The 27872-nt window shown below is 35.5% G+C and overlaps 2 protein-coding genes across 2 annotated transcripts; one reads left to right on the forward strand and one right to left on the reverse strand.

Annotated features, from left to right (window-relative positions):
* Positions 1-24577, forward strand: LOC123880648 (acetyl-coenzyme A synthetase). The gene is made up of 9 exons (XM_045928880.1): positions 1-394; positions 10956-11151; positions 11866-12102; positions 12626-12741; positions 14478-14670; positions 17598-17731; positions 20521-20710; positions 21058-21247; positions 21608-24577. Exons 1-9 carry the CDS (start codon positions 93-95, stop codon positions 22042-22044), a joined length of 1995 nt encoding a protein of 664 aa, XP_045784836.1. The 5' UTR covers positions 1-92; the 3' UTR covers positions 22045-24577.
* Positions 24578-25151: 574 nt separating this feature from the next.
* Positions 25152-27728, reverse strand: LOC123880660 (surfeit locus protein 1). The gene is made up of 5 exons (XM_045928903.1): positions 27474-27728; positions 27248-27369; positions 26733-26930; positions 25952-26125; positions 25152-25461 (listed from the first exon to the last, which is right to left on the reverse strand). The coding sequence occupies exons 1-5, from the start codon at positions 27642-27644 to the stop codon at positions 25245-25247; spliced, it is 882 nt and encodes a 293-aa protein (XP_045784859.1). The 5' UTR covers positions 27645-27728; the 3' UTR covers positions 25152-25244.
* Positions 27729-27872: the final 144 nt, after the last annotated feature.

The raw sequence follows: 27872 nt of genomic DNA on the forward strand, positions 1-27872 counted from the left end.
TTATTTAACGTTTCCATTCAGTAACCGTGCAGACATCGTCACGGTGAGACAAGTATTATATATTGCGCGAGATTTTAGCGCAAACTGCTACTATGTCGCGCGTTTACAGACCATCTGATTATGTGGTCAAAAAATCGCGGGTGCCGTCCTTCGAAAAATACAAAGAGATGTACAAAAATTCTATAGATGACCCAGAAGCTTTTTGGTCAAAAATAGCCAATGAATTCCACTGGGAGATTCCTTACCAGCCCGGCAATTTCGTTTCGTACAACTTCGATCTCGACAAGGGAGATATTTTTATTAAGTGGATGGAAGGGGCTGTGACCAACGTTTGTTTTAATGTTTTGGACCGCAACGTGAGAAACGGTTACGGGGACAAGATCGCATACTATTGGTAAGATACTTTTTCAAATGCCATTCAAGAATCGATAGACAGCTGAGCTCAAAGCGAATACACTGCACTGAGACGGCGCGCGAATGTATTGATTTTTTTGTATTTACGAAACTTCGTTTATTACGTAATTTTTTATTTATCTTACGTTTCCTTTAATTTTGGGTTGTTAGTATTTTTTTGCGAATTTATTTTATTTTAATTACACTGGAATTATCTATTAGTATAAACTTTTAGTTTCAGTGATATTATTATCTATTTTTATATTTTTTTTAAGAGCCATCAATTTAATTTCAGTATTTATTCTTTTTTTTGATAGCTTAGCTTTAAACACTTACGTTGGTAGCGACCAAAACCTTGATTTCTTTTTTCGGCTTTTTCCTTAATCCGGTGTATAAATATAATATAAGCATTAATACTTATTACCTGTACTCTGCATAGGTCGTAATATTTCTGCATAGACTAGGTACGAAAGGAGGTGGCGTGTCCGTGTCAGACAAAACAATCATAAAACCATAAAACTTAAAAAACTCAGGATGAACTGCAGCACTCTGGTGGCCTATGTCCTTAAAATATATCTAGTAGCCTACCTATGTAGGCAGTACCTAACTTAGAATCTATAGTATTGTTGCAATATCCATTTCTAATAGCCACAATATCTATTCACAATCGTCAGATCCATAATGACGTACAGTTTAGCTGCAACATGCCATAACCAAATGTGACTATATGTACCTGGTAACCACAATATATATTCACAGCTTTCCCACTAGTATTTTTTGTAACAAAATATACTAACTCCTAAATAAAAATATTAAATAGGTCTGGACCCCCACTCATTGTTAAATATTTCTCTTTTAACTAAATATAAGTATATTATGCTCTTTTAATAGAATTCTATCTTTCTATCATGTTTAAACAATTTAATATATATATCTACCTATTTAAAAAAATAAAATTCATTTAATAAAATAGATAAAACTTCAAAGCAAAGGGTTCAACCTAATGAACTACGTGATTATTAATTTAACAACTTGTTTGTAGACGGAAGTAGAAGTTGTCTGCGGAGCTTTTCAAGTACAATTCAAATCTTGAGTTGTACCTCCGCATTGCAGTTAGTTATAAAACTTGTGTATATTTAGTTACCAAAATATAGTTTCTATAATCTAACTATATTTTGTTTGAATTTTTAGTCAATGATTTTATTATTATTATATTTTATTTGTACCTTAAAATTCGAACTAGGAACTTATGAAAAATGGTGAACCTGAATAAAGGCAGATGACGGATGTTATAAAGAAAATATGACTTTGAAAATATACACGAAGCTAAGTCCTGAATTTTGGCGTTATTAGATAGGCGTTTATGGAGATAGGTGGCTGGAATGGACAGCCACTTCTAACATCTTTATAACTAGTTTTAGAAAGTCCTGAAGGAACCTAGTGTTTTTCCGGGAAAACAGAACCCTACGGATCTACGTCCCTCTAGTGGATAAGTAGGTATTACTTAGTTGAAATGAAAAACTGATATCTAGCGTTTGGGGCGCTCTTATGTAACTACTTGACAGGGCTCTCTCCGTCACTCGTTTCATACAATCGTAGTTCCAATTTCATTTGAATATTAAGCAACCAAAGTCCATGAAATTTCGCAGACATAATCTAGAAACTAATATCTGTGTCTGTGGTGTTTTAGAATTTTCTAACAATGTGTAATTTTAAATTTACAGGGTCTCAAAGATTTGTATGAAAATTTTTAAGACCGCGTAACTTTGAAACCGAATATTTTAACAGAAATTATAATATATTATGTCTGCAAAATTTCATGGACTTTGGTTGCTTAATATTCAAATGAAATTGGAACTACGATTGTATGAAACGAGTGACGGAGAGAGCCCTCTTAATTTAGTGTAATACCCAATGACTTGCTTAGAAAGTCATTGGTAATACCTATTATATCCGCTGTTCATCTTTCAATTGTATTTCAATCGCTGCAAGTTGCAATTTTGTAAAGTCAGAGTTTTGTAGAGCCATATTGACTTATTAGCAGGTATCGAAAAACGTAACTATGACGTAGCATATTCATGGTCAAGGTGTGAACGTGTACTATTATGTCTTTGCTAGGTATATATATTTTTATTTTAAACCAAGAACAACTTAGAAATAATATATTTCCGAATTGCCCCTGAGGGCCGGTTTTTGTGTTCTGTTGGTGTTTATTAGTGGTGGAACTGACTGGGAAACGCTCTAAAGGGGCGCCGTGCGTGTGTCGGCGGGCGCCTGCACAGACGGAGTCCATACTTATACATATAGTTTCCCTAACTTGTAAATAACTACAAACTTGACATTGGCTCATCAGTGTAAAGCCAGACGAGAGAGAAAAAAAAGAGAGTAGGTTATCTTGTATTGTCAAATCCGTGCGCGTAATTTTGAATGTTTAAAGTTTATATAAAAATCATACTAAGTAGTTAAAAAAACTGACTATTGTTATTTTGTTTATGAGCCCCATGAATGCCCTGACTGTGCCTCTTAGTTTTGATATCTAGAGTAGTTATTAGGAGCTATAAACAAGCCTCTGTTCATGGCCTTGCATAGTTAGAGATTGTTTACGTTAAACGTTATGGGATCAAATAAACAGTATGGAGCTTTCCTGTGTGACTGTTTCGGCATAGTCAAAGCTACGTTTTGTTTGTGTTAATAAATAATATGATTAATTGATTATTATTATTTGTGGCTGAGGACAGATCTTTTGTAATGCTGGACACGAGTACCTACTATATTAAGTTAAACTAATAAAGAGTTTGGTAATTATTATTTGACCATCATGACCCACCTTCTGTTACACAATATTTCTTGGCAAGTAAAAAAGTGCTTTTATGTGTTATAAAAACAATTAATACATATACCTATGATTTCATCTAGGCAAATAAAGATTTTTTTCCCATACTTAAATACAATTATCTGACAAAATGTTTTTATTTTCTCGCGTAGAAATGGAATCAAGAGAATAACAATCACAAAATCACACTAATATTATAAAGGCGAAAGTTTGTATGTGTGTGTGTGTGTGTGTGTGTGTGTGTGTGTGTGTGTATGTTTGTTACTCCTTCACGCAAAAACTACTAGACGGATTTGGCTGAAATTTAGAATGGAGATAGATAATATCCTGGATTAGCACATAGGCTACTTTTCATCCCGGAAAATCAAAGAGTTCCCACGGGATTTCAAAAAACCTAAATCCACGCGGGCGAAGTCGCGGGCATCGGCTAGTAATTCAATAAACGACTAAAATTTTAATCGAAACCACTCAAAAGAATCCACTCAATGCTATTTCTTTCGTTTTCTACAGGGTCTAGCTCTAGGCGTTCGCTAGAGTTTCCATCGAAAGAATCGCTAACTATCGATGACGCTTGTCAAAATGTTACTTTGGCTAGCACTTGTCGACACATCTCTAGTGAATTAGTCTTTCGACAGTTGTCGATTCTTACGATGGAATCGATTAAATTAACATTGTCTAGCAGATTCGTTTCTAATAGACCACGTGACATTTCGATAGCTAATGTCAACCCCATACATTTTTGGACTTTTATACTAGCGACATCGCTAATAGAATGTGACTTTGTCTAGGCCCTCTGATTAGAATCGAACCCGGAATCTCTCACTGTAATACCACTCACACTACTCTAGGGTGCTCTCACCACTACGCCAGGTCGTAACAATATACCAAAACGGCTAAAATATCATAAATAGGTCCATTCTTTTGGTTTGCAAATAGCCGATGTATTCTGTTACAAGATTGGTGCGAGACTATCACAAAGCGCGCATTCTTGCCGGTTCCACTGAAAAGCATTCATGTGCAATCAACGCGCAAGTGACCAGAGGTCCTGTGAGTTTGCAAATGATATGAGCACGTCTAGAGAGATACTCCGAACAGTCGGTAAATGACGACGTCTTGACAGAGAAATCCTGCGCCGTAACAAGAGCTAGTCGGGGGAAGCTTTGACTACCAGAAATCGGCAGAACAAACTTCAATTAGTGGATCAGTAGAATTCGTATTAAGTGATATACTGCCATAAAGCGACTCATCCGCGAATACCAAGGGCGTCGACTTACTGTATGTACCTATTTATTTACGCTGCGGTAATCCATATGTACGCCCATTGACGAGGTTGGGAATATGTTCGGAAGTACTTACATAATAAAGCTCGTAAGTGGCAATAACTTGTTGGCTGTTGCTTATTGAAGACAAGTTGCCATACAAATCTCTCCTTATCGAGATGGTATTCTATTTACACCCCCTTCATATCTTTAAGTACATATTTTTTTCTGGGTAGGGTACCCTAGGGACTTAGATCCTATAAGGGTTCCATTTTTCCTTTTGAGATACGGAAACCTAAAAAACAGAAGTAATTTAGCGCGGTAATCGAAAAACAATTTCGATTTGCGATTTTTCAAGTTAGTACCCTAACTGGGATTGTTTGGTTTTGTTTCCATTGATTTTTTTTTAAAGAATCAAGAAAATGCGTTACCTACCCTAGGTTGCCTTCCTAATGGAAACGGACATTATACGGAAGTGGAATCATTTTTTGTGTTTTATATAGATAAAGACAGGCAAAGATAATAGAAACTAATATCTTTGCCTGTGGTGTTTTAGATATTTCTAAAAATATGTAGTTTTAATATTACAGGGGCTCAAAGATTTGTTTGTGAATTTTTACTTAAACGCGTAACTTTGAAATCGAATATTTTAACGGAAATCTGGAAAACCACAGGCATAGATCCAGAACCAGGCAGGAACGTTTCTACAAAATTCCATTGAGTATGATTGGTTAGCATTCCAAGGAGAGACGAACTACGTTTGTATGGAGCGAGTGACGGAGAGACCCCTCTTAATATCGTTTCGTAATGTTTTCATTTAGTTATTAGAGGTCAAGTCAGCGCTACTATTATATAAATGCATAATTATCTACTCGTACGTACTGTATAAACTCTTTGTAGGTTTCTACTTGCACTTCGGCATCATAGATGACTTTTCCGATAAATCTATTGAGTACATACTATGTAGTACATGTGTCGATAACAGTTGAGTAGGTTACGTCATACCACTATAACCATAGCTTTATCATAGTAAGTCTATAACCGACTATAGGTAGGCACTAATACCTAATCACACTTAATATTATAAAGGAGAAAGTTTGTATGTGTGTGTGTGTGTATGTTTGTTACACCTTCACGCAAAAACTACTGGACGGATTGGGCTGAAATTTAGAATGGAGATAGATTATACCCTGGATTAGCACATAGGCTACTTTTTATCCCGGAAAATCAAAGAGTTCCCGCGGGAATTTTAAAACCTACATCCACGCGAACGAAGTCGCGGGCATCAGCTAGTTGAAACTATGAAGACGACCCTAAATTATATAATCACAGATATAAGTAGAAGATGAGAATACATTATTAAGGATAAGGTTTAGATTGTCCCGATGTTCGTATAAGAGATACATAAGCCGGGCCTTTTTGGGGTTCCGTGGTACACAAGGAAGCATTACATTTCGTCATGTCCGTTTGTCTGTTTGTCCGTTCGTCCGTGCGTCCACGGCTTAGCTCACAGACTAGGTATTTGAAAATTGTAATTTGGCTCAGGTAGGTACTAATCACGCGGGAAAGGTAGTAAATTCATAATATCTCGAAAAAAAAATATTAGTGAGTGAGTTAATTAGATAAGGTTAGCTTAAAGTTTTATTTTAAGTTGCAAATAAAAATATCTACTTGCTGTAGGCTTCAGGATTATTATCTCGTTTATCTTTCGTTTTTGTCGTTGATTCCTTACTCCTAAAGGAATTAAGTAAACCGTAAGGTATGTCACTACAATAATAAATTTTGCACACGAATCAGTTCAGTTAGTCCTGAATATTTTACCTTCCTCCTATGAGTCAGGAAGGGCCGGATGGGTGTTTGTTTAACGTAGGTACCTACATTAGGTAGGTATAGGCCACCAAACTATAATAATATGACCAATATTTATGGCAAATTAAACAAGATAAAGTTTTAACACTAATATACGCTGGTATTATTATAAAAATATATTATCAATTAAGCGCTACACTCTTTCGCTTTACTCTTAAAATAAATAACTTAATAATAATAATTGTTTAAAAATCCATATTTCAAAAAGATTTCAAATAGATTACTGACATCTATATACGATACGTTTACCAAACTTGATATATTTTCTCATTTTTTGGATTCGTCATGAAGTCTGACTTCATAACGCGGAACGAAAAATGAAGCCAATAACTTCTCATTTATGAAAATCTAATGAGTAGTTTAACAATTATTACAGGGATATAGATTAACCAACAAACACACACATATATTAATAAATAATCCGTCCCCGTAAGTTAGGTACCTACTTATTTATAACTCGTATACCTACCTACTTACCTACTAAGTACCGACTGAAAATGTTACAAGGTTTACCTACAAAGATTAAGATGGTCTTGAATGCTAATAATTGCATTACACCTTATTTATTTTCAAATTAACGCCAAACTAATTATAATGTAGCATGAAAATTTTATTACAAGAAACAACTCTACGATTAATAAATAATTATATTATAATATTTATTGAATAGGTTTTAGTATCTTTGTGCATATATAACGTATTTAGTAGTAGGTACAGCACATTTAAATTATTTAAATTAAAAAATAAAATAATTTAATAATCTAAATTTTGCTGATCAGATAAATTTAATTTGTATCCAGGTAAATACAATCAATAATGTAATTTTTGTAACTAATTACCATTGTTTTAAATAGGAACAATATTCAAATATTTACGAGTAAGGTATAAGTAGTTCAGTATATATTATGAGGAGAGCGACGATCATTGCAACATAGTGCATACTTATTATCATCATAATAAAATTATTGTTTCGATTCCTAGTAAAAAGTTTATTTAAAGTACTAGTATTATTTACCACGTTTATCTCTACATTACCATGGTAACTTTATAAAAGTAGGTTATTTGGTATCTATATAATAATAAATAGCATGTACTTATTTTACCTATTCTACTTAAATGGGTACATTATTATCTTAGATTTTTAACCCCCGACCCAAAAAGAGGGGTGTTATAAGTTTGATGTGTGTATCTGTGTATCTGTTTCCGAAACTAATGAACCAATTTTAATTTAGTTTAGTTTTTGTTTGAAAGGTGGCTTGATCGAGAGTGTTCTTAGCTATAATCCAAGAAAATCGGTCCAGGTGTTTGAAAGTTATCAGCTCTTTTCTATGTAGTTACTGTGACCTTCACTTGTCGGGGGTGCTATAAATTTTTAATTTACACTTGTTATGTCATTGAGATTGGACCATGCATAGAGCGTTGTGGTGTGCTTCTTTTTATACAGATTTTGTCAAAAGCTCATTTTAGTGTTCTGTATGCAAAATAGTGAAAACAGTGGAAACAATACACTTTGTAGGTCTAAACTTTAAGAGGGCTCTCTCCGTCACTCGATTCTACTCGCTTCATACAATCGTAGTTCCAATTTCATTTGAATATTAAGCAACCAAAGTCCATGAAATTTTGCAGACATATTCTAGAAACTAATACCTATGTCTGTGGTTTTCCAGATTTCTGTTAAAATATTCGGTTTCAAAGTTACGCGGTCTTAAAAATTTACATACAAATCTTTGAGCCCCTGTAATTTTAAAACTACATATTTTTAGATATTTTGAGAGAGCCCTGTTAAGTTGATTTACTCATGGGGGCGACATAGTTACGAAGTGATTAATTAAGCCCCGACATAAAAAAAGAATAAAAAAAAAGATAGAGTTTGTCTGTCTACCACATAGACTTTACGTTACGTTTTGTACCTGAAGCTGTTAAAAAAAGAATAAAAAAAAAGATAGAGTTTGTCTGTCTACCACATAGATTTTACGTTACGTTTTGTACCTGAAGCTGTAAAGCTGCTAATATTATAAAGGTGAAAGTATGTTTGTTACTCTTTCACGCAAAAAAACCGGATACCGGACGACGAATTTGACTGAAATTTAGACTGGATTAGATTATAACCTGGATTAACACATAGGCTACTTTTTATCCTAGAAAATTAAAGAGCTAAGGGTTTTTAAAAAAACTTATATCCACGTGAACGAAGTCGCGGGCATCAGTTAGTATATTATGAATCTTTATCACCGCTACATAGGCATGAACTCAAAATCTATAGGTCGAATATAGCAGTACACCAGTCAAGTTCGAGTCAGACTCGCGCACCGTGGGATCCGTACCTCCGTATTTTAGAACCCTAAAAGAGCGAGATCCGACTCGCCCTTGGCTTGGTTGGTTGAAAATCAGCAATGAATCTGAGCTGTACCAGCTGTACTAAAAACAACACATACCATTTCTAGAGTTCTACCGACTTGTAGTATGAATTAGTATCAGTTCAACTTTCAGCGTGGCGTCAATAAAACGAGTTTAAGTATTTCGTGGACCTTGGGGTCAAGCTAATTATTTTAATTAGGTATATTTTTTCACATTGTACATGCAGATATTCACTTCCTGACCTCCATTACAGTGCCACTCTAACGTACTGTATCACACGTGTCTTGTACGTGGACGCCCGGTGTACCTTTTTTTCTCTTTCGTGGGGAAATCTCATGGATACGTCCACCGTACTCGGGGAGGCACGGAGGTTATTTCGGACTCTTACCGGCCAAAATCCCACGGTGTTCCCCGCATCACCTGGTGACCGGGCTACGGGGCCAAACACGTTCGCGCAACCCAACATGTAATTTATTTAAGGTCATTATGGGTGATATGCTACAATTTTGGAAACTGAGTGCCTATTTATAAATTTGACCCCTTTATCGTTCTTTCTGTGGAATCTCTTAAACGGTCGACCTATTTCATGCGGTGAAGACATGTAATCTTCATGTAGCCTATGTTACTTCTTGATAAAGTAGAAAGATCTAATAGTGAAAGAATAATTTAAATCAATTCAGAACTTTCAAAGTTTATCGATTACAAACAAACAAAGAAATCTTTCCTCTTTATAATCCATACTATAATATTATAAATGCGAAAGTGTGTCTGTCTGTCTCGTAGCTTTTCACGGCCAAACAGTTTAACCGATATTAATGAAGTTTAGGACAGAGCTAGCTTAGGTACATCCCGGTGAAGGACATAGGCTACTTTTTATTCCGGAAAATCAAAGAGTTCCCACGGGAATTTTAAAAAACCTACATCCACGCGAATGAAGTCACGGGTATCAGCTAGTAGTAAATATAGCTCTTTTCCTCGCTGGTGTAGGCATTTCAGTCAATAAATACACAGATTATACCTTCGTATTATTTATTTACCTCTGTACTTCCACTTATACGATCGTCTTGAAATGTAGGCACACTTATGATGCAAAGATACAGAGGTATAATAATAATAGGTAATAATAGGTATTAGGTACGTTAACCTTGACCTGCTACTGTAAACAGAACAGTCCGCAGACCATCCTACACTGCGATGACTTGTGCAGCAAATACGACGTTTTATGTTTGGACGATTACGATAGGTACCTATATTTTTAACCCCCGACCCAAAAAGAGGGGTGTTATAAGTTTGACGTGTGTATCTGTGTGTCTGTGTATCTGTGTATCTGACTGTGGCATCGTAGCGCCAAAACGAATGAACCGATTTTAATTTAGTTTTTTTTTGTTTGAAAGGTGGCTTGATCGAGAGTGTTCTTAGCTATAATCCAAGAAAATCGGTTCAGCTGTTTGAAAGTTATCAGCTCTTTTCTAGTTACTGTAACCTTCACTTGTCGGGGGTGTTATAAATTTTTAATTTACACTTGTGATAGATGCTAAATCATAAATGTACGAGGAGAGAAGTTGAACCACCAAACCGTATGCGCGAAATTTTAACGTGAACATTTTAATTTTTTTTATACACTTTGTAAAGGTTTTAAACCCAAAATGTTTTCAGCAGAATACAAAGAAATACTCTTGATCCTTTCTTTACTTTGCCTCCCGAGGCTTCGTCCAAGTGGAAACATTTTTATAGATTTTTGAGTTCAATTGAAAATTTATCCTCTTGAAATTTCTTATGCGATATGCAGATAAACGTGCGGGACTATTGACGGAATCAACATGCAAAATTTCTAGTTTCTAGACTCGGTAGTTCTAGCTGTAGGTACGCGAATGACAGTCAGTCAGTTCTTCTTTAGGTAGGTATATACTTACCAGATGATGCCCATTACTTCGTTCGCGTGGATTTAGTCTTTTTTAATCCCAACGTTGATTTTCTCCAACTCTCAAGTTGAAGTAATTCCGAAGAGTTAATCAACTAAGTGACATAGGCTACAATTTATCCCGGTATTTAGTTATGTATATCCATCATCAAAAAATCACGCCGATCCATTGCTCCGTTGCAGCGTGATTAAAGAACAAACCAACACACACAAGTTTATTTTAAGTATTTATGCAATTGAAGGTTTATTGTATTTAACCATATGTAATAACTTATAGTAAATAAATATAGTTATTATTTATACATTTTTTAATAATTTATAGGGCAGGAAATCACCCAGATGACTACAGCCGCATTTCATACCGGACTTTAATGGACCTGGTGTGCCAGTTCGCCAATGCTTTACGTAAAAATGGAATTAAGAAGGGCGACAGAGTCTCAATTTACATGCCCATGATCTTGGAGACTGTTGTGTGCATGTTAGCCTGCGCAAGGATCGGCGCTATTCATTCTGTAGTGGTAAGATTTTGTACTTGTATTTTATAACTAGCTGATGCCCGCAGCTTCGCCCGCGTGGATTGGTCAGATCCCCTGCAGCATCAGGATTGAGGAGTTGGAATCCAATTTTTTTATGAAACAATGTCACAAAGTTCCTCTATCGATTAAGAAAGAAATGACGCAAATCGGTTCAGAAATCTCGGAGATTTCGGTGTACATAGATAGAAAAACACAACTCCCTTCTTGAAAGTCGGTTAAAAAAGTAGCCTATGTTACACCCTGGTCAATCCTCTACTTGTATATATCCCGATGAAAATCCCGTTAAAATCGGTTCAGCCGTTCCGAAGATTAGCCTTTTCAAACAGACAGACAGACAGACAGACAGACAGACAGACAGACAGACAGACAGACAGACAGACAGACAGACAAAAATTTTAAAAACGTGTGATTTAGTTATGGTATCGTTCAAAAAACCATATGAGCTTAATATGTAGTAGTTATTTCGAAATTACAGACAGACACTCCAATTTTATTTATTAGTATAGATATGGGCTTTTCTAGTTTAGGGGCAGGATTCCTTCGAACCTCTAGTTTTAATGTTCATTCACTCAAGATAGGCTTGCGCTTGAAGACAACCATGCCGCCTAGTAAAAACCAATGTTTAGGTGTAGATTATAATCTGTTGAGCTCTTGTCTAGAGTATTAATATTACATTTCATTTGATCCCTTTTACAGTTTGCGGGGTTCTCTCCTGATTCTTTGGCGGAGCGCATGTCCGATTGTAAAGCTAAAGTCCTAGTTACATCAGACGGTGCTTGGCGAGGGGAGAAGCTTCTGACATTGAAGAAAACATGCGACGAGGCATTAGGAATTGCGAAGACCAAACACAACCATAAAGTGGACATGTGCATAGTTGTGGCACACCTTAAAAGGGTCACTCCGTGCGGACCAATGCCTGACATCAAAACATTGGTAACTTGGCTTATCCGTTTTATAAGTTTAACCTCCCTCTAAACCTAAAATAAATCAAAGGTAAGATCGTTGGAAAGTCAGAGAAAAATGTGTAAAAAAATTGTCACACGCGGCAGAATTGAAAACTTGAGTACTAAACTTCAAGAGAATGAGACGAATCCAGAGTAGGTATAGGAGTAAGATTATTATTTATTATTTATTTAAAGCTGGAGATTGACTTGTACCGTTTGTTTGTTATGTACCATTCGAGGCGATCTTGAGCCTATAGATGTATGGGTTGGTCTCTTTTTAATATCGGTTTTTCACAAATCACATCAATGAAATTTCAAATAACGGCAATAAAGAATTTATCAATTCAAAAATGCATTTTTGTAAACAGAAGTCCACGCAGTCGCTGGGAAAAAAATCTTAAAATCTGCTGAAGCAATCTTCTAACCCTTGACAAAAGATGTTTTATATTATGCAGGATAGAGCAAAGTGTCACACAATGGATTTATTAAGCAGACTTTTTTAAATGTTACAGTACGAATGGAATGAAGATGTTGATGTGTGGTGGCATGATATCATTGAAGATGAATCGACTATCTGTCAGCCCGAGTGGATGGAAGCCGAGGATCCTCTCTTTATGTTGTACACAAGGTAATTACTTATGGTATGTTCTACACTAACTGTTTTATATTATTTTTGTGATCAAGGAATTTACACAAGGTATCTACATTATAATATATCAAGAAAGCCATTAGGATATTAGACCATGAAAATGGATGAACAGTTTTTCACCAAACATAGCTACTAACGTGAACCCGCCTTCGAATAAAAAAATTGCAAGCCTGAAGTAAGGAAATCGTGGACATAAAGGTTTCTACTGGAATGTAGCATCTCGTTCAGCTACTGCTTCCAAACTCTCTCATTATTAATGGCAGACCAGTGTCTATCTACTACCACATAAACCACGATTGGAGGCAAATGATAGTTGTTGAGAGAAGACGGTGTTTTCAACCCTCCCGGCATTTTTGACAGCCTCCCTTTCGCAGTGGTAGGCGCTGTGGTATTATTAGTGAAAAGTTCCGGGTTCGATTCCCGGCAGTGGGAATTTTATAATTTCTGAATTTCTGGTATGGTCTGGTGGGAGGCTTTAGCCGTGGCTAATTACCATCACCCTACCGGCAAAGCCGTGCCGCCAAGCGATTTAGCGTTCCGGTACGATGCCGTGTAAAAACCAAAGGAGTATGGGTTTAATGAAAACTGAAACTGCCATGCCCCTTCCAGGTTGACCCGCTTCCATCTTAGACTGCATCATCACTTACCACCAGGTGAGAGTGCAGTCAAGGGCTAACTTATATGTGAACGAAAAAAACAGACCCTAGACTTTTATTATAAACCAAATTGCTTTTATGGTAAACAAGTAACTCTTTGGAGAAGTGATTCGTAAATAGGAATTGCCAGTTTTTAATTTTTACAGTGATGCGGTAAATGGTAATTGTTTATTATAAAAATATTTATACAAGTAATGTATAAAAATATTTATAAAGTATGTAAGTAGGTACCGAGTTTCAAAGGTAAAGGGATTTAGTTCATTATTACCTAAATATGGAAATACATACAGAGTTCATTGCGATTCAAATAAAGTAGGTAAATGTTGAAATAGCATTTAAAATTGAATGAATTTTGTTCCAAGCACAAAGGTAGGTATACCTAGATACTTAGTTTAAACAGGTCAAGCATTAGGTCAAGGGTCAGTAATGCCAGAATGAACTGTAGCACCTAGGTAATGACTTGAAATTTGGCATAGTTTTAGATAATGCTTGCCAACTTTATTGCAAATTATTTTGCAATTTGTAATCATTTTTATTGCAATTGGAGCCGAAAGAAGTGGATCGGGATTTCAAAATGGGGTTACTGGATCAAGTATGGTATATGAAAGGGAAAAATAACATTGGGATAGTTGAGACGATCATTCCCAATTTTCCTCCACATTGTCGACCTTTTCGATAATTCGTCACAGTACGACGAATTCACACTAAACATTTATAACTTGCACTTGTTGTAGCATTTTTAATCCCCGACCCAAAAAAGGGGTGTTATAAGTTTGACGTGTGTATCTGTGTATCTGTCTGTGGCATCGTAGCTCCTAAACTAATGAACCGATTTTAATTTAGTTTTTTTTGTTTGAAAGGTGGCTTGATCGAGAGTGGACTTAGCTACATACCAAGAAAATCGGTTCAGCCGTTTGAAAGTTATCAGCTCTTTTCTAGATACTGTAACTTCATTTGTCGGGGGTGTAATAAATTTTTAATTTACACTTATATTATATTTATTACCTCGTATAGCATTTAGTGGTACCTAAGTACTAATCTATTGTATTTATACTGTAGTGGGTCTACGGGCAAACCTAAAGGCGTTCTGCACACGACTGCGGGCTATATGGTCTACGCTACAGCAACTTTCCGTTACGTGTTTGACTATCGCAACGAAGACATCTACTGGTGCACTGCTGATGTCGGCTGGATCACCGGTCACACTTACGTAGTCTACGCACCCTTGGCCAATGGTGCTACATCTGTGATGGTAAGATTCGTACTAGTAAATCCATACTAATATTATAAATACGAAAGTGTGTCTGTCTGTCTGCTACCTTTTCACGGCTCAACGGTTTTACCGATTCTGACGTTTGGTACAGGGTTAGCTTATATCCCGGGGACGGACCTAGGCTACTTTTTATCCCGGAAAATCAAAGAGCTCCCATGGGATTCCCGGTACTGAGGTAGTTTGTGTCCCTGTAATTGACATAGGCAACTTTTTATCTCGGAAAATCAAACAGTTCTCACGGGATCTTTAAAAACCAAAATCCATGCGGACGAAGTCGCGGGCATCCTCTAGTAATTATTATAAATGCAAAAGTGTGGGCATATGTCTGTCTGTCTACTAGACTTTCATGGCCCACTCGTTTAACCGACTTTTTACGCAATTTGGTATAGGGCTACATTACATCCCGGCCATGGACATCGCTGAAAATACGTCATCTCTTACGAGTGCTTTGCTTTGTGAAGGCCTTTATTTAGCTTCTTTTTTATCAACTTTAACGGAGATAGTAGATAGCGGTACCAGTAGTTTCTTAACTACTCCTCCTATTCGGGGGCCCGGAACACAGGACCTCTAAGAGTTACGAGTATGTGAGTTTCAAACAATTAAATATCACTTGCTTGGTGAAGGAAATCATCGTGAGAAAACCTGCTTGCCTGAGAGCGCTCCGTATTATGCTCCCAAAGGTGTGTGAAGTCTACAAATTCGCACAATGTGATGGACAATGGCTTAAATCTTCTCATCCTGAGTTCACATGACGATGACATTATTAACTTTAACCTACAAGGTCCCATGGCGCTCAGTTTATTTCAGTGTTAAACAAAACCCGAGTTCATTACTGAGCAATATACCTAAATACCTATAACAAATGATAAATAATATGTTAGAAACAGGTTAGCAGGCAATCCTTATCTCAAGTTCAAATTATTTTATCGCGTCAAACAGCATCCACACGATAACAAGATAGGTAGATACTATGATATATTATATTTAATATTTAATAACGATCTGTACTTATTCGTATTATCTACCTACTATTTGTATAATGATAACTTTTGTTTTGCTTTTATTTTGCTCAAGAAGCAAATCTAATATGGTAGACATAACAATAAAACACTTTTAGAAAACAAATTGAGTGAATCGAAATAAATGTACCTCAAGTTTGATAGGTATCTAGTAAAAGGTCTATTTTTTTGTTATTAGATTCCCAAAATATATCACTAAGTATACCTAATATTACAAATTCTAAAGTGTGTTTGGTTTGTTCCACAATGATGCCGCAATGGAGCGACGGATCAATGTGATTTTTGTAAGGATATAACTACTTAGTTAAACACCTGGACATAGGCTAATTTTTATCCCGGAAAATCAGTTTCCACGCGATTTTGTAAAACCTGAATCCAGGCAGGCCTCGTCTAGTAATTATTTTTACATTAAAATATAAAACGTTTCCCACTACTGTTGGTCCAGGTAAATACCTACTTTTTAGGTTTTAATTGAAGGGTAGTGGGTTTTAATACCCGAACTTTATTTAGTCTTGTTCATTTACTTATCCTACCTACGGCCTACCGCTTAGGTACCGTTAATCTTATATCTACTTACTCGTACTCGTACATTCAATAGGTTTATAGCTGTTACTCTTGTAAAACTATTTTCCAGTCATAAATGGTCCAAAGGCCATGGCCATATCAATAGTTGTTAGGTTTAATTATGAATGGCTTTCGTGTAAACTTGACGTAAATTGCCAATACCTACATACCTATGTAATTTAGCTTTATGACTTTGAATTACAAAACTGTCTCCACATGCAATGAATAATTGAGCCCATATTTATTATATTACAATAATTGAGTCTCACCTTTTCTATTCTATTCACGAGGCAAGAATTTAAATTATTTTTCTAACATGTACTTAGGCAGAAAAACAATTTTATATACCTATATAGGAGGTGAGTTTTATTATACTGCCTTTACATCCCGATAATAGGTTTAATTATTGACTTCCTAACGTTACTGAGGTCACAAAATAAAAATAAAATTAGTAGATATTATTTTATTGATATATAGAGTCCATAAGGGGCCTGTAAGCTTATGGAAAGTTAAGTCTGGTGTTTAACAATTAAACTACTAAATTTTTAATCTGTAGTTATAGATAGTTATGTGCCTAATGAATATACTCGCATAGTAACTCTACTAATTACCGGTTCTTCGGCAGCTAATTCAAAATTCGAAAATAATATAAGCACCTATTGTAAATTTTCTGAATATGTATCTATGTAAGTAGATAAATGTGTTGTTCAAAGGTCTTTTAAGAAACGTAGGTACCTAGCTGTTGAACTTGAGCCGGTACCACGTTGACCTCGTACTTATATTAACCTCCTCTAAATTACGTTTTTTATGAAAATTTAATCCATTTGAGATCGGTATTTTATTTGTATGACTCAAGTGTCCTTATAGGTCTTTCCGTGTTAATTTTCCTTTTCGCTTATCTTTCCCTCATATAATGTGTTTATTATTTTTTACTTTCCTTAATTGCCGTCATATAGCGAAACGATTTTTAAAATTACAAATTATGTCTATAAAAGATACACAAAGTTGCAAACTTATATGCACCTACCTACGAATAAATATTAATATAAATCCTAATCCTAATAATATTATAAATGTGAAAGTGTGGATGTTTGGATGTCTGTTACACAATCACGCAAAAACTACTGAACGGATTTGGGGAATGGAGATAGATTATATCCTGGATTAACACATAGGCTACTTTTCAGCCCGGAAAATCACGGACTTCCCGCGGGATTTTGGAAAACGTAAATCCACGCGGACGAAGTCGCGGGCATCAGTTAGTAGGTATATATATATTTTTAAAACAAAGCATATCTTATCTTTATATTTTATCTGTTTCAGTTCGAGGGTACACCTTTCTATCCTGACAACGATCGTTACTGGTCTTTGATTGAGAAGTACAAAATTTCGCAGTTCTACACAGCACCCACTGCCATCAGATCTCTCATGAAGTTCGGTGAAGACATCGTCAAACAGTAAGTGATGTTAGATGGAGTTTTTGATTAGTCTAATACGTCCTTACGTTCCCTGACAGTTACAAGTCGATGTATTTAGGGTCTCTGTGAACTCTCTGGTGTCGCTTACTGATGTCGATGCAATTGTAAAATATGTGAAAATGAAATAAAAGTATAATAATCTTTCTGTAGTAATCTAAGCTTCGGAATGAATCGAACAGGTCGTTCGAGCCGGATAGATAAATTTCTTTGAAAAGGTATAACTTTTCAAATGCCTAGCCTCTTATTTTCCGACACTTCACACTTAGTAGTTTACGCTGCATTTAAAGAACAACTAGGGTCTTGGACCTTGTTATGATATTAGCAATAACTTACCTAATACAATGCTAACATCTGAACATTATATTTTGATTCAACATTTTATAATACATTTTCAATAGATTTTGTGGTATGTAGGTACTAAGACTTGTTAAATATAACGTATAACAGAATACATTTACTTACCAGTTTCAACAGTATAGTTATTATAGTTTCGGAAAAAATGTTAAAAATGTTCGGAAAATTTGGATTAGGGTATAGTTTCGGACATACGGCAGACAGACAGACAGACATGACAGAATCTATAAGGGTTCTGTTTTTTGCCATTTGGCTACGGAACTCTAGAAACCGTTATAATGTAAAGTATATTTACACTATTAGCAACCCGTAATTTTCGAATGACTGGTTGACAGACAGAAGTCATAAACTTTCCTATTCTTGCTTTGAACTACTTACTTTAGACGAAGTTACAACTGCAATGACATATGCATGATGGTCCACATATTTATTATTCGATTATTATTGATATAAGAAAGTGTCGTTACCATAGAGTTAGAAAGTACTTAGTACCTAAGTTACTAGTACTTAATAATTCTATGGTCGTCACCAACTTTATTCAGCGATTAATCGCTATTCTTCAGAGAAAGTAAGTGGTTCTCTGAAAAGACCTAATCATTGTAATCAGAACTCATTGATACTGATGATTAGTTTACATACTATGGATTTTTAGAATTAAGATTACAAGTTAGAGCAGGTAGTAGGTAATCATATCGATATACATACTAAATATATATTAATACTAGCTGATGCTCGCGACTTCGTTCGCGTGGATGTAGGTTTTTAAAATTCCAGTAGGAACTCTTTGATTTTCCGGGATAAAAAGTAGCCTATGTGCTAATCCAGGGTATAATCTATTTCCATTCTAAATTTCAGCCCAATCCATCCAGTAGTTTTTGCGTGAAGGAGTAACAAACAAACACACACACACACACACACACACACACACACACACACACACACACACACACACACACACACATACAAACTTTCGCCTTTATAATATTAGTGTGATAATTACGTAGGCTTTTTTTTCAAGGGGCACAAAGTTGGAAACATTGGGTTGCGTATACAGAAGGTTAATATTATGTTAAGTAGATAGTTCAGTAAGCATACAGGGTTATATTAGCAGTCGGTTAAAAAAACATAGCTCTTGTGATTTGTAAATTAAATTAGACGTTATGTAATATGTTATGTACGGTTAAGTGCATCAATACCCTTTCATCTTTTAATAGATATTACAAAGATAACTAAACGCATTCGTAAACAAGTCATTTAAATAAGCACTTTCCATTCAGAAAGGTCATCATTGGAATAATAACAATGAATAAACATATTTTCACATAGAAAATCTAATACCTATTGCTTTTACTTACCAAAAAGGCAGATTAACCCAACGAAGCAAATAAATCCAAATTCGAACTTCATGCCATAATATACCTATAATATCAGAGTTTCAGTATCAATAGCTCAACGGTTATAGGAGCGGACTGAAATCCAAAAGGTCGGCGGTTCAAACCCCACCCGTTGCACTATTGTCGTACCCACTCCTAGCACAAGCTTTACGCTTAGTTGGAGGGGAAAGGAGAAAGTTAGTCATGATTCACATGGCTAATATTATTAAAAAAAAAAGTGTCCACCTTACTTCTCCATAATCTGAGAGGCTCATCGGAACCATAATCATCTATTGTCCATCTATCCATACCACTCGTGTTTCTCTCGTCTCAATCGGAATATTGGAAGTGGGTAGTCGGAACAACACCTATTAATTTCGACGGAATGACAACATACGAATAAGTCGATTTTTTATAAATGCTTGTGATACAAGCGTAAATAAAAAATTAATAACACCCCCGACAAGTGAAGGTTACAGTAACTAGAAAAGAGCTGATAACTTTCAAACGGCTGAACCAATTTTCTTGGATTATAGCTAAGAACACTCTCGATCAAGCCACCTTTCAAACAAAAAAACTAAATTAAAATCGGTTCATTAGTTTAGGAGCTACGATGCCACAGACAGATACAGAGATACACACGTCAAACTTATAACACCCCTCTTTTTGGTTCGGGGGTTAGTAAATAACTTAAAGTACAGAGGAAATTAAATAATAGTATGTAAGCCAAAGAACCCAAACAGTTGTATCATCCGCAAAAATTACATTCACTTTCTCTTATAAGTAGTTAAGTGCCCAAATCTTGGGGTCTTGGAACGTTTTCTGGTCCGAAGTAGCCATTTCAGCTCCTTGGCGCACAACGTTTAGCTCATTATAAGCTTTCAGTTCCGCAATGCCGGTTTTCTTTAATTCAGATAGGAGTTAGACCTTGAGTCTTGACTGCAGTCTCACTTGGTGGCAAGAGATATGATGCAGTTTAAGATGAAAGCCGGGCTAATTTGAAGGGGTAAAATTAAATACGCCATTTCTTATTTCTTGCAGGCACAAATTGAGCTCCCTGCGTGTGTTGGGCAGCGTGGGAGAACCTATCAACCCCGAGGCTTGGCTCTGGTATTACAACATCGTAGGCAGTGGCAGATGCTCTATATCAGACACGTTCTGGCAAACTGAAACCGGTGGCCATGTTCTTACCAGTCTGCCTGGAGCCACTCCCATGAAACCTGGTGCTGCTGTAAGTTCTTTACATTCAACAAAGTAAAAATGGTCCCTCTCCTTTAATCTTCTCATCATTTCTAAAGGGCTTGTGCACAATAGCAAAATCAATAATTTATACTATCGTTTAGTCTAACCTTATATACCTAGGTGCAATTTTAAATTCTCCGATACAATCGATTTATTTATTTCCCACAGATCCGCAATTTGAGTGACTTTTGCTAGTCTATCTTGCCAGTTTTCCAAATACGCCAACATTTTTTTTTTGTTTTCTAGTGTAATGCAAAAATAGACTATTTTAGTAGATCCTAGTAAGTCAAACTTTATTTCCCGTTTCTAGTGAATGATACACCAATTCCAATTTAGGGTTTCCCTTTCTTCGGAGTCGAACCAACTCTGCTGGACGAGAACGGCGCAGTGATAGAAGGTGAAGGGGAAGGCTACTTAGTGTTCTCGCGGCCGTGGCCAGGCATCATGAGGACGCTGTTTGGGGACCATGGCCGATACGAGAGCGTTTACTTCTCAAAATTCAAGGGATACTATTGTACCGGCGATGGTACGTGATATTACTCATTTTTCTTGCACAAGTTATATTTGTATTCAATAACAAATTGGCCCTTAAGTACGATTTCATGTTTCAGCCCAAAATGTAGGCAAGCTAACCGGAAATGGATATGACAAATCCATATAGCCGGAAGACTTGAATCAACTAATTTCCAAAATTGATTCATATATTATAGGCATGTACGGCACGCATCACTGCGCGAGCAAGATCGTCATAACTTGCAAAGCTTAAAATGCTCTCCCTGACATACAAAACAAAGATAATAATACTTCTCTATCAACGACAAATTCGCAAAATAATAATTATATACCAGAATCTTATATAAGCTTAGCATGTGAATTTATTTTACAGGCGCTAGGCGAGACGAAGACGGATTCTTGTGGGTTACTGGTCGAATTGACGATATGCTGAACGTCTCTGGCCACTTGATGTCAACCGCCGAAGTGGAAGGCGTCCTCACCGAAGAGCCGAGGGTCTCTGAAGCCGCAGTCGTATCCAAACCCCACCCTGTGAAGGGTGAATCTCTTTACTGCTTCGTTATTCTCAATGAAGGCGCCAAATTCGACGCTGATTTGGTTGCTTGTCTAAAGAAACTCGTTAGAAACAGGATTGGCGCCTTCGCCGCGCCCGATGTCATCCAATACGCACCAGGGTTACCAAAAACCAGGTCGGGAAAGATCATGAGAAGGATTTTGAGAAAAATAGCCCTCGGAGACGAGAACATCGGTGACACTTCGACTTTGGCCGATCCGTCCGTTGTAGAGGAACTTTTTAAAAATAGACCATAAGTACGACAATATTTCATATCTGTTGACATCACTGTACTTTCTGGTAAAACCTTCGGTCGCCTCGTCGTTTTTCTGAGATTTTTTATACTATGATTAGTTCAATGCTTTAAATGCACAATTTTTTGTAGATGTAATATTATGATGAGCACGGCCTCGTTATTAGTTTCACAAAATATAAGTATCGAGACGAAATTAAAACTCTAAGTGACCCTGAAACATTCAATGTATACCTAGTTAATATATTGTTACTGATTACGTAATAAGAACTAAATATTTAATTAAATTATTATTATGGGTAAAGGTACATACTTTTCTCTGACTATAAAAATTGAATAATATAATTAATCTATTGCTCGTTATCTTTACCTAACAATTTAGAAACCTATAGAATTGTTCACTCAAAATCCTACAAATATTGAGAAAATATTCAATCAATAAACGCTGCTACTAAAATATATAATCTAAATGTTATTAATTAGTAGACCATACTTCTTACATGAGTTGGGTATTTAAATTAAGGCAAATGGCATTCCAGAGCGGCTTCATCAGTCGTAGATAGAATTTATATAGATTTAAAAAAAACTGAATACCTAATTTACACAAGTTTAGTACCTTAGCAATTAAGAATGAATAAGATGACCCAGTGCTATGAAAGGCAATTTGTTATTAAATCTTTTTTTACAGTTAACTGCCTAAATATAGCTTAAGAGTAATAAATATTATTCGTTTTTATATGACTTAGGTGTTTGTAAAACGCTTTTGCGTGTTTTGTTTGGGCAAAATACCTATTGAATAAATTATTTATTTTAGATTATCACTATAATGTTTATTGTTTAAGCTATGAATCGTGTGATTCTGTTAATCTAATAAACCTAGTTATTATCTACGCGAATCATGAAAGGAAATTAAGATGTTCAGCACGCATCGAACTATTTATTAAATTATTTTTGATTAAATGCATATTTTTTTATGTTCCTATTTTGTACTTGTATGAGCAATATTAATGTTATAAAAGAATAATGGCTAAAACTACGATCTTCTACTATGCAACATTGAATAGCTTGAATATGTTTAGTTTTTATTTTTGGGTTAAATGCGTATTCTTTCAACACCTCAATGAGCGTCTTGGATGTTTTTCCTCCAATAAAAGAATTGTAAACTTGATATTTTACTCAACTCCACCTATTTGAATTGCACAATTTCGATATTATAATATGTAGTATATTAAGTGTTTGTGGTAGTGAATTTACACAGTATACTGCGGTTAGAGGTTGTAACTTGGTTTCTATGTCATTATAATTATAGGTACCGATGCGTCACAAAATATAATATATTAAATGAGACAGGTATAAAATACGTTTAGGAACATGATTCTGAGACACTTCACAGCAGATCAATAACTCAAATAATTTCCAATATTAACATAATAATAAGTTATCCTTTAAACTGAATAAATCTCTATATAAAATTTCCTGAAATATCTTGAAACTGTTTTTAAAACGAATAAGTACAAAATTGTACACCCCAACAGCTTTTAAAATCTGCAAGGACAAAGATTTGAAAATAAATTATGTATTTTAGCAGAGATTTCTACGGCATTATTTTGTTAAAATTACATAATGTCATATAATATAGTTACAAACTTTTGTTGATATGTTACTCTTAAGAGATTATTTGAAATTGCTTGAAGTTCATTCAGTAAAGCAGTTTTAATGTCAGCGCAGATACAACTACCAATGCAGCGAGCTCCAATTTGTATCCACCCTATTCAATTCAGTAGAATTGTAATAACTACAAAGATAATGCAGCGGCGGCGGCGTTCTTTATTATTTATTATAGCAGCATCTTGCAGCTGTTAATAACTCCATTCCAATTGGATAAGGTAGATATTTAAATATCAGCAGAGTAGCCCTATGGCACATATAGTTCTGTCTGTGCAAGCTCTTATACTGTGTAACTACGACCGTCACTGCTAAACTTCATTGGCATAGCCAGCATCTGCTAAATTATGCCAAGTTTAGATATTTAAAAGCCTGTACTTTATGCAAAACGATTGATTTCTAGCAAAAATAGTAGTAGGTATAGTCTGTACGAAATGAGAACTCACTCACCATTTTAACTCAGCTGACACAGAGTTAAAATGGCGAGTGAAAAACTAAAATTTATGCATTATATAGTATGTATAACACCAACATTGCCAACCAAATGAAAATATAATTCGAATTTGTGTGTATTTACTAAATCTGAATTTAGTCGGCATTGTCACAGACATTGTTAGCAAATGTGTTAGGTGTATAATCAAATATTAGATTTTAAGAATGGAATTGTGATTGTATGTTGAAACGAACATATCATTAAAAGTGATATATTGATCAGAATGGTTGTCGATTATTATTATCATTTACCCTTACGGGAAACGGCTGAATCCTGATGAAATGACATACCTATAACTTAACACACTATAGTATTCAAATTACTACATACAATCACACATTACTTTCACTGACATACCAATAAAAACCTGTTATCTGTTTGTGTCGTTTAATTTTTCGTTTCTTTGACACACACACTTTCGAGTTAAATCACATATATCTTTAAAACAAGAGTGAATAGGCATCTTTTAAGTAAACGCGTCCCATCTTAGTCCACAATCACTGTCAATCAGGTGTGACTGTGGTCAAGTGCTTGCCTATAATGAATAAAAAAAAATTACTGCTTATTTAAATAAACACAAGTAATTATTAATATAAGTATACTAAAACTTGCACGCACACAACATACGTACACACTTGACTGATCTCCTGAGTTTCAGTTGGATCATGTTCTTGACAGAGAACCACAAGTTCAATTGATAGTAAAGCTATATTCAAAAAAAAATATGAAATACTAGTTGATCTCCGCAACTTCGTCCTCATTAATTTAGGTTCTTCAAAATTCTGGGATAAAAAATAGCCTATATGTTTATCCAGGGTAAAATCTATCTCTCCAAAATGCTAAATCTGTCCAGTAGTTTTTCGTGAAAGAGTATCAAACATACACACACACACACACACTCAAACTTTCGCCTTTATATAATTAATGCGATGTGATGTAAATAAAACATGATATATATTAAATTAATATACTATATAATTAAACATTGATGCTTAACTACAATAAAATAATTCTACAAAGCAATAAAGTATATACAATTACTTGTTTTATAACAGTGGTAGTTTCCTGATAAAATATCGATGCCACATTGTTCCAGTGAAAGCGGACAGCAAATACCATGTTACAAGGTAAGATACATGTTCATTCCTCATAGTCACTCTGGTCTGATTCGGCAATGGCCAACCAGCGGGCGGATCAGGGATTCCCTTTGCATCCAACCAGATGGGTTCGGAGCCAAGATAAGCACTCATTTGATCCAAATCCCTGCAATTAAATTTTTAATAAAGAACAAGTCAGATTCACACAAGAAGATCCCATACCCTTTCACAAGAAATAACACTTTACAATTTTTTTTTTAATTTGTGCAGCTGCCATTCAGAAATTTTTATTATTTGTTGATAGGCACCACCTGAACGCAGCTGCTCCCTGCTACGCGTTTCATGTCATCTGTCCAATTAATCGAGGGTCTTCTGATGCTAACGCTGCTCTTTTCGGTGCGAGGCCGCTATTTTAAGCACCTTGGGACCCCAACATCTATTGGTTTTTTGAACTATGTGCCCTACTTATTATCACAACAGCTTTGGAAGTCACTGAGCTATGTTGGTCAATCCAATTCTCCAATAGATCTCATCATTTCTGATACAATCATGTAGAGAAGCTCCAAGCATAGCTCTCTCCATCGCCTGCTGAGTGACAATGTCTGGGATACGTAATTATTATCACTTATATAGATTATAAAGATAATAATATGTACCTGTACATCCAAGATCCTTTTTCAGGGTTATTTTTCGGCATGAACGGACTCCTAGCTTCAGTGAGACGCAGTATCCCTGTCAGCTCTACTTCACCAGTAATCAGAGAAGGCTGTCGTTTCTCTTTAGGACGCATACTCTGTGGTATCCAGCCTCTGTTTACTAATATAACTTTCCTGTAAAGAAATAGTTAATGGTCAAAGTTCATATAAACTGCTATCTCACTAGAGGGTAAGGGATTTAAGGTGGTAATTGGAAGTGTACAAACTATATGCTATATACTTTTTTTTAGTTTTAGTTTTACTAAATTTATTCCCTATTAGTTTTCTATATAGCATTGCACTGGAATGCTTAAGTTGTTTAGTGGCAAAGATTTACCAGTAAGGAGATAACTAACCTCAGCCGAAGCCTAGACTATAATAATCAAGCTCAGGATATCCCATTTATAGGACCAAGCACTCATTACTGTGCAAGACAAATTGTTAAGAGAAGAGGCAAATCCCTTAAATGGAAATGTAATTGCAACACATAAAAATACTAGTCATACTGCCATAAATTATAATAATATAAAATGCTAATTGATGCCCGTGACGTGATTTAGTCTGCATGGATTTAACTATTTAATATCCAGTGAAACTCTGTCAATTAAGACAGTAGCCTATTTCATTCTCCTTCTTAAATAATTATACCCATGCAAAAAATCATATTGCTCTGTTGCAATGTGATTGAAGGACAAACACTTTTACATTTACTATATGGATAGTAATGATGCTTATTGCTTACCCACTATCAGATAACTTAAAAGGAGTGATGACCAGCCAACCCTGATTCTTCTTAGGGTCTGACATAAGGGAACCAGTTCGCGGCAGAATAACATCATTTTCAATAAGAGCTCTGGGTCCAATCAGAATTTCTTTGTCATGAAGGAACTCGCCTTTCACTTTGATGGGCCTGTATTCCATACTCTCAAGTTTTTCAAAACTGGAACAATTAAAATGACATCAGTATGTATTATCACATGAGACAAACACTCAGAATATTTTTTCAGCACATGATTTCCAAATCTTGCTGGGTTTCGTGTTGAAAATTAGCCTGTCTGCCTGCGATATGTACCAACTTTCATCATAATTAGTTCCATAGTTGGCCATAAAAAGTTAACTACCAAACTAGGCACTATAAATACTTGTTGAGGAATAAGAAAAAATTTGCTTAAAACAAGATTGATTCAGCAGTTGCACAGTGACGAGGTATCTATGTACCAGTTACTTTTGCATTTTACAACTTAATTTTAACCTTACTCTTCTGGCATCACAACAGGTGGAGCGTTAGATTTTGCTTGCAGAATTTCTATCAACTCCAGTTTCCACTGCAGTCTGTAAACTTGCCAACAGCCCAAACCAAATGATGTTACAGGAATCATCTTTAAAGGAACAAGAAATTTTTAAAACCATTGATTTTTCTATATTAAATACTATTAATAAGCTAGTATTTGATTATCTAGTATCTGTTTAGTTAAATTCATACCAATAACACCCATTTTATTACTTCGCCTGGCTCCCTATCCTTTGATTTTGGTATTTTTATTGAGCCGCTAAACGATTTATTAGTGCGCACAACGTTAAAAATTACATGTTTCGATTTTTTATACAAGCCTAAATCTTTTATTACTTTTGAGAAATTCCGCAACATTAACATTTTTATAACCTAGTTTTTAGGCGTTTTAGGATTTTTAGGCAAAATTTCAGGCGTTTTAGGTTTTTTTTTTCAATTGACTTTACACAGACTATTAAGGATGCGGTAGTCTAGCTTGGTTTTGGTTTCGACGTCTTGGAAATCTTGTTGTTGGCATTGTTGTTGGACTAAGAGGCCTTTACACGATCGGAATCAACCACTAACAGAGGTCACCTTGGTTGAGTTGATGTT

The sequence above is a fragment of the Maniola jurtina genome, chromosome Z, assembly GCF_905333055.1.
Source record: "Maniola jurtina chromosome Z, ilManJurt1.1, whole genome shotgun sequence".
Lineage (NCBI taxonomy): Eukaryota > Metazoa > Arthropoda > Insecta > Lepidoptera > Nymphalidae > Maniola > Maniola jurtina.